The sequence below is a fragment of the Chlorocebus sabaeus genome, chromosome 21, assembly GCF_047675955.1.
Source record: "Chlorocebus sabaeus isolate Y175 chromosome 21, mChlSab1.0.hap1, whole genome shotgun sequence".
Lineage (NCBI taxonomy): Eukaryota > Metazoa > Chordata > Mammalia > Primates > Cercopithecidae > Chlorocebus > Chlorocebus sabaeus.
In genome coordinates, this window is record NC_132924.1 from 116,448,451 (window position 1) to 116,461,264 (window position 12,814).

A 12,814-nucleotide genomic window follows, 5' to 3' on the forward strand; every position below is an offset into this window, starting at 1 on the left:
CGCAACAGCCTCTGAAGGGACCATGTCCTGTTTCTCCTCCCACTCTTGAAAGCCTGGATCAGCAAAAGTAGGGGAAAGCCAGTGGCAAGAAAAATCCTCCTTAAAACCAAACTGGAGGTCCTGAGATACTCCAGGCCTACTCGTGCAAATGAGCAGAAACAAGCAGTGAGGAGCAGTTGTCTGTTACACTGTATTCAAGGGAAATATTTGTTCAGGAATAGAGATTTTCAAATGAGATGGTAAAATTCATAACAGCTCATCTAAAATCATTAATCAAGCCAGAAAATGTTTATGAGTTCTTGCCTTGTTTTTAAAAGCTTTAAGTAAAAACCAAATGTTATAAAGATTTTCTGAGACTTCTCACCCACCAACCTTCTCTTTATGAAAATTACTTCATCATTATTTTAAAGTTAAATACATTCATAAAAATTAATTTACTCTGAAATGAAAAGTTCATTTTATCATTATGTGCCCTATGCTTACATTTTAAAATCAGAAAAAACTTCCTTAAGATAAAAGTGATTCTTTTTCCTTTCTTTTGGTTTTAATATTCCAAAATTGGATGAATTGGGGCATTGCTTTTACTCTCAGACCCCTACGCTTACCTTGTTAAGAACTAGGGAGTTTTACCTTCAACTCTTATTTTCCTAGTTTTGCTTAAAATGAAAGGTGAATGTGTGTGTGTGTCTGTGTGTGTATGATCTTTTATGTATAATTAAATGTATTACCTCTCAAGTAATTTACTTTGAAAAGAGAGTCCTATCTCTTGAAAATCAGTGTCTTCTTGCTTCATTGATTTTTCTTTAGAGGGGTAGGGACATAAAAGGCTACCAGGAAAAAAATGTCACAGTGGAATCAACCCTGCATTTAGTCTTGGGCACACAAAAGAATCCACAGGTCTAGACAGCATAACGTGGTGGATAAGAGAAGGAACTCTGGGACCAGATGAGTTGTGTGTGAATCCCAGTTCTTTCACGCTCTAGTTGTGTGATGTTGGCCACGTTATTTAACCTCTGTATGCCTTAGTTTCTTCATCTGCAAAATGGAGGCAGTAGAAGCACATGCTCATAAGGTTATTGTGAGGTTTAAATGTAGTCATTATAAATAAATAATTTGAACATTTCCTAGCACAAAATAAGAAGTGTGTGTGTGTAGCAGTTATTTTCAGTCATTTTCTGCAGTCACAAGTGAAAGTAAGTTAAATGATGACTCAGTCGACCAATGTTCAAATTAACTGAAGCTACCAAAGAACACGGACCTCAGTACCATGTTAGCTGCTTTTCAAGAGAGTCTACTCAAGTGCTTCCCTGGGCCTCATTATTGAACTACTACCAACATATTCAAAAATAGGGAGAGGACTAGAAACCAAATCCTTCCAACATTTGCATCTCTAGATGTAGAGCTAAGAATTCTGAAATAAACAAATAGAATGAATTTGGAAATGATGCATCAACTGCTTCCTCCTGTGACACGAATACTGGGAGTTATCAAGAATCTGCCCATCAAATGCTAGGGAGATGTTTTCCTCCAAACACCAAAGAGAAGCAACAGCTCAGGATGATTAAACTCTGCGATCCTGCAGAAAGTGAATTGTCGCCATTTCTCATCACCTTAACTTTAGCAGTTTTACTTGCTGAATACCTCACTGGTATCATGGCAAATGGGTTCATCACGGCTGTACATGCAGCTGAATGGGTTCAAAATAAGTCAGTTTCCACAAGTGGCAGGATCCTGGTTTTCCTGAGTGTATCCAGAATAGCTCTCCAGAGCCTCATGATGTTAGAAATTAGCATCAGCTCAACCTCCCTAAGTTTTTATTCTGAAGACTCTGTATATTATGCATTCAAAATAAGTTTTATATTCTTAAATTTTTGTAGACTGTGGTTTGCTGCCTGGCTCAGTTTCTTCTACTTTGTGAAGACTGCCAATTTCTCCTACCCCCTTTTCCTCAAGCTGAGGTGGAGAATTTCTGGATTGATACCCTGGCTTCTATGGCTGTCTGTGTTTATTTCCTTCAGTCACAGCATGTTCTGCATTAACATCTGCACTGGGTATTGTGACAATTCTTTCCCTATCCACTCTTCCAACTCCACTGAGAAAACATACTTCTCTGCGATCAGTGTGGTTAGTCTGGCTTTTCTCTTTAACCTGGGGATTGTGATTCCTCTGATCATGTTCATCCTGGCAGCCATTCTGCTGATTCTCTCTCTTAAGAGACACACCCTACACATGGGAAGCAATGCCACAGGGTCCAAGGACCCTAGCATGGAGGCTCACATTGGGGCCATCAAAGCTACCAGCTACTTTCTCATTCTCTACATTTTCAATGCAGTTGCTCTGTTTATCTACCTGTCCAACATGTTTGACATCAACAGTCTGTGGAATACTTTGTGCCAGATCATCATGGCTGCCTACCCTGCCAGCCACTCAACTCTACTGATTAAGGATAACCCTGGGTTGAGAAGAGCCTGGAAGCAGCTTCAGCATCGACTTCATCTTTACCCAAAAGAGTGGACTCTGTGACCAGCACCCAAGAAGACCACAGGACCTGACCTAACCGGCTCTGCCGTTCCGTCACCTAGACCTCTCTTTTCTCTCTTCTTTTCTTCTCCAACCCTCATCTGACCCTTTCCCCCTGATGTGGCTTTTTATATAGGAGATTGATCATTTCTCTTTTGCTTCATGGGTACAATCTTAGTGGTGCTGTCATATCCTTTACCTGAGCCCTCTACCTCCCCTTGCTCTCTTTAAAGCAGTGATTCTACGCACTGGGCTACACATTAGAATCTCTAGGGTTGATTTTTGAAAATACCAATGTTCAAACCCAATCTCAGATCTATTAAGTCAGAATTTCTAGTGTTAGAACTTATACAATTTTCTAAGCTCTCCAGGTGATTCTGCTGTGCAGCAGGGTTGTATAACCACCAAAATAAAAGAATGTTCTGAAACTTGAGTTCCTGAAAACTCTGTTTCTCCCTCCACATGCCTTTTAAACACATTTAGATTACTTGGGAAGGTTTCTGAGCAGAAGTTTGAAATGCATTTTGTCTCCATCTTTCAAAGATATAACCAAAATAATGTGGAACTATTTATCAAAATTAATAATGCATAAAACACCTTTCATTCTAAAAATTACTAAGAATTTTTTCTAAGCATAGTTTTGTATAAACAAGCAAAAATATGTGCAAGAGCCTCTTCACAGCTGCACTATTCATGAATGAGGGGAATTGAATGTCTGAAATGAATATTATGTTAACTTCTTTTAAATGAGATAGATGCATGTTTCCTGAGATGAAAAGATTTCCAATACATCGTGCAAAAAGCAAGGAGATATTTTATGATTCCATCTGTATTTCTTTTTTTCATAATACTTATATATTTGTATGCATATATATGTACATACAAAGTTTCTGGACAAATATACCAAAAATAATTCACAGAGGTCTTCTGAGTGGTGTCACTGGGTATCTGGGAAATAAATGAAATATTTACAATTTATTTTATGCCTTTATGCATTGTTTGAACTACTTAGAACATGTATTCACTAATTTCAAAATTTTGAAAGATTTATATTGATTTCTATTAGAAAGAGAATTGCTAAGTAAAAAAGATTTGAGAGAAAGGATTGTGCACATTGTTTTGTTATTGACTCTCTCACTATTGATTTTTATTAAAAATGCAAACAAATCACAAATTAAGCATGAAGCAAATCACTCTCCTATCACTACCTCTTATTTTTCCATTTTATTTGCTCAAGGGCTGCCATAGAAACATCACAGGCTTTCAATTCATTGACACTTCTATATTCTCTGTCCCTCTATCAGGCCTCTCCTCTCTTCCTTTCGTATTCAGTTTGGATTACTGGTCAATCATTATACTCACCCTTCAAAAATAGCTTCAGTATTCACAGATGAAATGAGCTGTATCTGTGATTTGCTTTGAATTAATCCAACAGAGGGCAGACGAGTGGAGAATGGGGTGGTTTGGGTTATTCTTATGCTATTTTTTTTAAACAAGGCTTCAAGCATGTGGAGTTCTTTCTACTATTCTATTTCAGAGAATGTTTGAAAATTTCCCTAATATAGCTTTTATATAAATAAATCATACAATACTCTAATTTCCTGACCCTTCTAAATGTGAAATAACCCCACATTTAAATGACTATTTAACATTCTGTGTTTGCTTCTAAGCAGCTGAGTGTTACTTGAGAGTATTTCATAACTGGATGAGCTCATGTTCCTACAAATTCATGCTCCTCAGCCTCAAACGAGTAACTTCATTGAGCATTTCCATTCCATATTTCCCTAGAGAAGTCACTCATTAAAGTCCCCACAATGACTATCTTACATCTTTTCCTCAGTCTCCAAACCTTCAATCTCTCTTCTCTTTGACCCATTTCAGCCCTTAAAATCTTTGACAGGCAACATTAGGACAATCCTCTTTTTCCCATTAGTAAATATACTAATCCACCAATTTCTGTCAATATCCCCAATATTTCAATAGAAAAGGTTCCAGTCAATGAAAAAAAAAATCATTAGACATGTTTCAACTATGTTCTACTCCCTCTATATTTTTTCTTCCTCCAAGTTTCATTTTTCTATGTGTTTTAGTTTGTTTTCTCTCATGATTGAGTCTTTCCTTAAATTCTGATGATCCTTGAATGTCAGTACTAAAAAGTCAATTGCCAAATTTTAAAAATTCATTTTTAAATATCTTTTAGAATATAAAAACTATATTGAATCATCTATGTGAGAGGTAGCTCAAAAGTAGAACATACAAACTCATTAAATAGTGCCACATTATTTCCACTGGTGAGCCAGAATGTTAGGAACAATCATGGATGTGTCTTCTGTCTTACTCACTTCATGTAACTCATCAGTAAGCCCTTGTTTCTGTCCTGTGACGTGTATAAGTAGAGGATCATTCAATTATTAGTTGAACAAGTATTGGCTGAACACTAACTATATGGCATATTCTATTTCAGGTGCTATGTATACAATGAACAGGGCTCTTGTCATCACAGATCTTCCACTCTAGTGGGAAAGCACAGGTAATAAAACCTCGAATGAATAGCACATCATAGTGGTGGTGGATCAGCCCAGTCAGGAAGGGCCTAGATGAGTAAATAAGATATAAAGAGGTAATTGTTAAAAATACAAATCTAGGCCAGGCGCCATGGCTCACACCTGTAATCCCAGCACTTTGGGAGGCCGGGGGGGGCGGGGTAGGTCATGAGGTCAGGGGTTCGAGACCAGCCTGGCCAACATGGTGAAACCCTGTCTCTACTAAAAATACAAAAATTAGCCGAGCGTGGTGGTGGACGCCTGTAATTCCAGCTACTCAGGAGGCTGAGGCAGGAGAATCCCTTGAAACCAGAAGGCAGAGGTTGCAGTGAGCCGAGCCGAGATCACAACACTGCACTCCAGCCTAGGCAAAAGAGCAAAACTCCATCTCAGGGGAAAAAAAAAAAAAAAATATATATATATATATATATATATATATATATATATAAATCTAGATAGGGGAAATAAGTTCTAGAGTTCCACAGCACTGTAGGTTGACTTATAGTTAACAATAACTTATTGTGTATTTTCAAATTGCTAGAAGAGAGGATTTTGAATGTTTCCAACACAAGAAATGTCTGAAGTGATAGATATGCAGATTATTCTGATTTGATCATCCCACATGGTACACATGTACCCAAATATCACTGGGTCCTATAAATATGTACAATTATTACATGTTAACTAAAAATAAAACAAAATTATAAAAATAAAAAATTATAAATATAAACCAAGCATTTAGGATAAGTACAAAATAAATCTAAGGAAATCAGAACGTATTAAAGATTGATTTGATAAATAAAATATAAAAATGTTAAAATGGATACAAAAACTGGTTCATTGAAAAGAGTCAGTACAATTGGCATCATTAGCTTATATAATCAAGAAAGAAAAAAGGCATAAATGCATAGAATAAGACATGAAAGAAAAATGACTACAAATCAGAGAAATTGCAGTACTTTTAAGAAACTATTTTGTTTAAGTCTATGCTAGAGTTTGAAAACGTAGATAAGATAGATGTTCCTAGAAAAATATAATTTACTAAAATTGACTTCAAGAAAATCTCAGCAGAATAATCATCACAGTTGAGCTACAGAAAGTGGTGAAGAGCCACTCCTCAAATAATACTGGCACCAGGTGTTCACAAGGGAATTCTATCAACTTCTTAAAAGCAGATAACATGAAGTCTATGTAAATTGTTTCACAGCATGAAAGTTAAAGGAAGCTTCCAAATTTGTTTTGTGAAATAAATATAATTTAGATATCAAAACCTAACAAAAATTGTCTCCCAGAAAACTACAAATAAACCTCACTTATCAGTGTTTATACAAAAATACTAAATAAAATGTAGTATTAAATTTAAATCCAGAATACAGGTTTATTCCATAAAAGTAAAATGGTTTAATATTAGAAAACATATCAATATAATTAACCATATAAATAATATCAAAGAGAAGAATCATATAATAATTTTCATAACTGCTGAAAAATAAAATTCAACAACCATTCCTAATTATTTTTTAAAATCTTAAAATAAAAATAAGTTCTTTCCTAACATGATAAAATATATCTATCTCTTAATAGCTAGTATTTTTTTTTTTTTTGAGACGGAGCCTCACTCTATTGTCCTGGCTGGAGTGCAATGGCACAATATTGGCTCACTGCAAACCTCCACCTCCCAGGTTCAAGCAATTCTCCTGCCTCAGCCTCCCAAGTAGCTGGGATTACAAACATGCACCACCAAGTCCGGCTAATTTAACAGCTAGCATTGTTCTTAATGAGAAAACATTATTATTTCCATTAAATGCAGGTAAAAAGATGAATATGTTTACCCTCACCCTATTAACTGATGTTATCCCTACATAGTATTCAGTACAACTAGAAGAAGTGAAATTAATTTAAAGAATTTTTAAAAAGTGGAAGTTTCCTGGTGTAAGTATCATTATCTGCAGATGGTTGTATAAATAAAAAACTCAAGAGAAGGAATTAAAATATTATTATAAATAATAAAAGCATGAAGCATGGAAGGAAAAAAATAAACAGCAACAAAAGATAAGATACGAGAGCAATAAAATTAACAAAAAATGAGCACGACTGAAACAGGAAATTTTCCCTGACCCCTTCATAGGCCTCACAAAGGGAGTGGCTCGTTTATTCAGCCTGCAGCTCTCAACCCCATGCAGGTGAGTGGGAGCAGGGACTGGGAGGAGTTCTTCTGGATGCTGACAGGAGCAGAACTCCTTGCGGCCCTGCAGCAGCATCTTGGGGGGTACCCATGACCCCTGGAGCCCCAGAGGGCATGTGTTACAGTGCTCTTTAGCTTTGCCATCCATGGACGGCTTTAGTGTTTAACAGCTCAGTGTGATAGCCCTCTGTATCTCGAGCTCTTGTTGGGCATCCAGGAAGCGTCAGGTCACAGGAAAAAACTGAACATGGTAAATGCAGGGAATTTTGTTGCCGATAAAATTTGCTCTCAGTGGGATGACGAGCTTGGAAGTGGATGGAGCAGGAAGGTGGTCTTCCCCTGGTGTTAGGCCATCTCCGGCCAAACTCCTCTCCAAGGTCCCGCCATCAAGCTGACCCTCTTAAGTCAAGCTGCTTCTTGCCAGTGTCAAGTTGCTGCTTCTCTTCTCTCCTCTGACGCTCTGCTGCTAGTGGAGCCTGGGGTTTTTATGGGCACAGGATGGCGGGGGTGGGGGTGGAGCGGGCCAGGGTAATTTGGAAAAGACAACATTTCAGCGGGAAAACAGAAATGCATGTTCTCACTTTGGGCTTCGGGTCCCGGCTTGAGGGTGGGGCTTCAAAAAGGACCCCACCCTTTTCTACCTAGTATTTTGCTGCCTCCTGTCCATAACACAATCTGTATGCAGACTACTTTTAAATGCTTCAGATATACGCACAGAAGACTTGGAACAGGAGAAAGGCTACCATGCTATTGAGTGAAAAGTGTCAATGTCATTAGATATAACATTTCCCTAAATGTATCTACATTTAGTGTAATTTGAAACAAATGCCAAAAATTTTTTAGACAGTAATAAACATAATCTGGAAAAAAATGAAGCAAGAATGGTCAAAACATTCTGAAAATGAAAAAGTAACGAGGGAGGACTAACCCCATGAAATAACACACATGTTACAAAGCTAACAAACACAAAGTAGTGTGACAGTGGGAATCAATACTCAATAAAACAGAGTAGACATCCAGAAAAATGAGAATGTAGTATATGATAAAAGTGGCATTGCGAATTAGTAAAGAAATAATGGATTATCCAATAAATTATGTTAGAACAACTAGCTAGCCAAGTGGAAAAAATTTTAGATGTCTCTCTCACATCTTATACTAGGCCAAATAAATCAAATAATTTATGTTTTTTTAAAAAGGAACTATTAAATATTAGAAGAAATTTTGGAGACTTCAAAGATAACTTTAGAGTTGAGAAGACCCTTCTAACCATGATAACTGAAAAACAAACATAAAATGATTTATTTAATCTGGTTACATAAAGTAAAAAGATACTACATGGCAAAAACTACCTAAGCAAAGTCAAAGACAAGAAACTGGGAAATAATATTTGCCACTCACATTCCAAATAAAGATTAATTTTCTGAATATACTAAGAGCTCATACAAATCAATAAGAACAATTACTGAATTTAAAAATTGGCAAAGGATACGAACTGATAGTTACAGAAAATGAAATAAAGGTGACTCTTAAGAAATTAAAAGCTTATAAAATGTGAAAAGACATTTAAAAATAAAAATTAATAATCATCCATTATCCTTCAACCCAGAGACAACTTTTAAAGCATGTGTGTGTGTGTGTGTATGTGTGTAGTTTAACAAAAGTAGGTTCATACTAAACATAAAATTTTTGTAACCTTTTGTTTTTATATAACATTTAGAAGATTTTTCTAATTTATTAAGTTGCTTTCAGAAATGTGTTTAAAAAATTTAAAGGATGCTAAGCCTGACTTACTACAAGAGAAACAGAAATAAGAACTACTCTGAGATGCACTTTTTCACCTATCAGATTAACAAAGATCAGAAAGTTTGATAACACACTGTGCTGATGATCATAAGGACCAGGCGAGCTCATAAATGATGGAAGTGTTAATTGCTACTGCCTTAAGTACTGTTTAGTAGTATCTATGAAAATTATGATGGTACGTAACTTTCACTCAAGAATTTTACATGAGTGAAACAAGAATACGTATACTTGAACACACAGAAAATAACATATGTACAGGTCACATATTACAGCATTATTTATAATAGAAAAAATAGGAAAATCACAGGATATCATCAATACAAATTAATATCAATACAAAGGTTCAATGTAAGAAGCTATAGAAAGAAAATATTAAAAGAGGTACAAGAAAAAGAAAGATAGAAAGAGAAGGGAACCAAACATACTTATTTGTTTGGAATGGCTTCCAAATGTACTATTAGGCACAAAAAAAGTGTTTAAAAAAAAAAAAAAGCAATGCATTTAGTATACTATCACTTGCATTCAATATTGTTAAAAATAATTAAATATATGTGTGCTTGCATATACATTAATTTTCTCTGGAAGAATACAATAAGAAATTAATAATATTGTTTTCTTAAAATAGAGGTAGAGAATGGGAATTTTTTTTTTTTCTGAGACAGAGTCTTGGTCTGTTGCCCAGGTTGGAGTGCAGTGGCATGATCTCAGCTCACTGTAACCTCCACCTCCTGGGTTCCAGCAATTCTCCTGCCTCAGCCTCCTGAGTAGCTGGGACTACAGGCGCCCACCACCATGGCTGGCTAATTTTTGTATTTTTAGTAGAGATGGGGTTTCACCATGTTGGCCAAGCTGGTCTCGAACTTCTGACCTTGTGATCTGCCCATCTCAGCCTCCCAAAGTGCTGGGATTACAGGCGTGAACCACCGCACCTTGCCCAGAAATATTTATATGTTGTTTTCTTCCACAAATGTAAATTATGTGACTGGGAGACAAGAAGCAGGAAGACGACTTTTTACTGTATACATTTTGTATCTTCTGAATTTTCAGTGGTATTACCATATAATCTATTCAAGAAATGAATAAATAGAAAATATGAGCTGTTTTGTGGTGTGTGCTTGTATTAGTCTGTTCTCACACTGCTAACAAAGACGTACCCAAGACTGGGTAATTTGTAAAGGAAAGAGGTCTAATTGACTCACAGTTCCATATGGTTGTGAGGCCTCACAATCATGGTGGAAGAGCAAGGGACATTTTACATGGCAGCAGGCAAGAGAGAGCTTGTGCAGGGGATATCCCTTTTATAAAACCATCAGATCTCGTGAGACTTACTCACTATCACGAGAACAGCACGGGGAAAGACCTGTCCCCATGATTCAATTACCTCCCACTGGGTCCCTCCCACGACACATGGGAATTCTGGGAGCTACAATTCCAGATGAGATTTGGGTGGAGACACAGCCAAACCACATCAGTGCTACTAAATCTTGAGAATTTAGTCATGCTTATTATAATGCTAACAACATCCACTGCCATCCTCTGTGTTTCCAGAACTTTGTTTTGTTTCAGCCAGAAACATTTTCTTCATATCTGGTCAAGAATTAGTGATTCTCAGGCAGCCAGCAGTACTCTCAATGTGTGCTAACTTGAATTAAGGGAGGACATATTTCTGTGTCCCAATAAATTTAAGAAATGCTCTCTTGAGCCCCAGTAAACAGATTTCTATATAATAAACAAAATGTTGCTAATTCACCATCGGCATTGGAATGATAAACCCTAGCAAGCTACCTCTTTCATTTCCATTATACGTGTGATAACATAAAATCTCCCATATCACTGGCCATTTAGCAGAAAGAATTTCTTCTACTTGGCATTAGACCAAGAGTAACAACCTACAGCTGGGTTGAAAAGGCCAGATAGAGGTACTTGTAAAAAAAGACTAAAGACAAACTGAAAAGAAAATGCTGAGGAAACAGTAATTAAGAAAGTGCTCTGAGAAGAAAATTAGGTTGAATCTTGGAGAAAATTGAATTAACAACAAAAGTAGCAGCAACAACAACCAAATAACCACAGAACGGAAAGTGTCTACAAGCAAGGAATGATAAGAGTAGTTAAATTCAAATTAAAGTTCTAACTCTCTGCCATCTGCTCTGTTTATTCTTGAGCAAAAAAATTAACCTATGCAAATCTTAATTCTCTCATCTATTAAATGAGGAAGATAATAATGCTAATCTCACAGGAGGGTCCTGAACAATAATTAAAGTAATACATGTATAGCAAATGACTGATACAAGGTGGCCATACCTGTTATTGAAAGCAGCTGTATAGGGGTAACAACTAATGTTGAATCACCAGTCTCCAGAACTTGACCTATGAAAAATTTTCTAAACAAAGCGTACTTTACCCTCTATTCCCCTCTGCAAAGTATTAGATGGAACTCTTCTGAAATAGAGGCACTATTTCTTTTTTCTCTTCAGGAAATTGTAGTGAATCTTCTTAAGAGTCTCATTGTCTGAACTTTGGTGTCCATGGACTTCTAAGAGGAGATAAATACAGGCAAAAGAGCAAAAGGCAAGAACAATCCTGAAACTCTCAGGTCAAGAAACAGATGCTACAGATTGTTTTAATCTATTCCAGGTAGGTTCTGGGCATCAGGCTTCTGACCTGGAGTGGAAAGGGCCCCAGAAGGTAGACCTTCCTAAAAGGAAAAAGGTGAATGGAACTGCCCCCATTTGTAGACTAATCTCTAAGACAGTCTGTAAACATGGACACCTGTTGGGGGTTCCCCTGGACCAATGACTTATCTGTGTTAGCCATTGTTCCTCAGATCCACCATTCTTAAAAGCCAACAACAAGTAATATGACATTTTGTTGACACCCTTTCACAGCCTTCCAGGAAGAAACATGTCTGTTCCAGGTGTGTTAGACAAACAACATTATTACCTTTCATTTGATCCCTAGTGAGGATTTTGTTGTTGTTTAAAAAAATAAAGTATTTGGTATGCAAAATGATGGCATGCTTCCTTGTACCTTAACAAATGGATTTTGAATAATATACTGGATGCAGAGGAAAGGGGTAAGTGTACTTTGTAAATGCTTTTTCCTATCTCATCATTCTCCGGGATTGAAAACATTAAGTCAACAACTGTCAAAACATTGCCATGGACAACTGGAAGTAGAGCATTAAAGCCATCAAAAACCACCTGGGAGAAAATATTTACGGGAAATGATGAGATTCCTTAGCAAGCAGCTCCCAACCATCTTAGTAACAGGTAATTTGGTGAAAACATGTCACATGTCACAATTGTTTGCTACTACTTTCTGGTAATGTTGAGAGGTTTTATTTTCTTGTGAAATAGCCTGATTAGTAGAAAGTTAAACTCGTCCTAACTCAAATTCTAATATATGGCCTTTTTTAAAAAATAGATTGGGAAGACTTACAAAAACATAATAATATTACTCATTTTTAAATCTTCTCCCCCAAAAAATACAGAAGCAAAATTGGTTGTTTCAAAATGATGAAACTTTCAAAATTATTATTATCAAAGTAATACTGGTTTCTGGGGGAAAAAAATTAAACGCTAAAAAGGTGTTTTGTGAAAAGCAGCAGTCTCCTGTCTCACCCCAATTAACATTTCCAAAAGCGACAGACATTTCAATCAATTTCTGGCTTTCGTTTTTATGGTGGTTACTCTCACAACTCCAAATACATACACATATACATGTATGTATATTTTTTATCCATTTGTAAATAATATTCATTGAC

At 36.4% G+C, this 12,814-nt stretch overlaps 1 protein-coding gene across 1 annotated transcript; it reads left to right on the top strand.

Moving 5' to 3' along the window:
* The first annotated feature begins 1,163 nt into the window (after positions 1 to 1,163).
* On the top strand, positions 1,164 to 2,718 carry TAS2R39 (taste 2 receptor member 39). Its single transcript, XM_007983264.3, has one exon. The coding sequence runs from the start codon at positions 1,507 to 1,509 to the stop codon at positions 2,521 to 2,523; it is 1,017 nt and encodes a 338-aa protein (XP_007981455.2). The 5' UTR covers positions 1,164 to 1,506; the 3' UTR covers positions 2,524 to 2,718.
* The last annotated feature ends 10,096 nt before the right edge of the window (positions 2,719 to 12,814 follow it).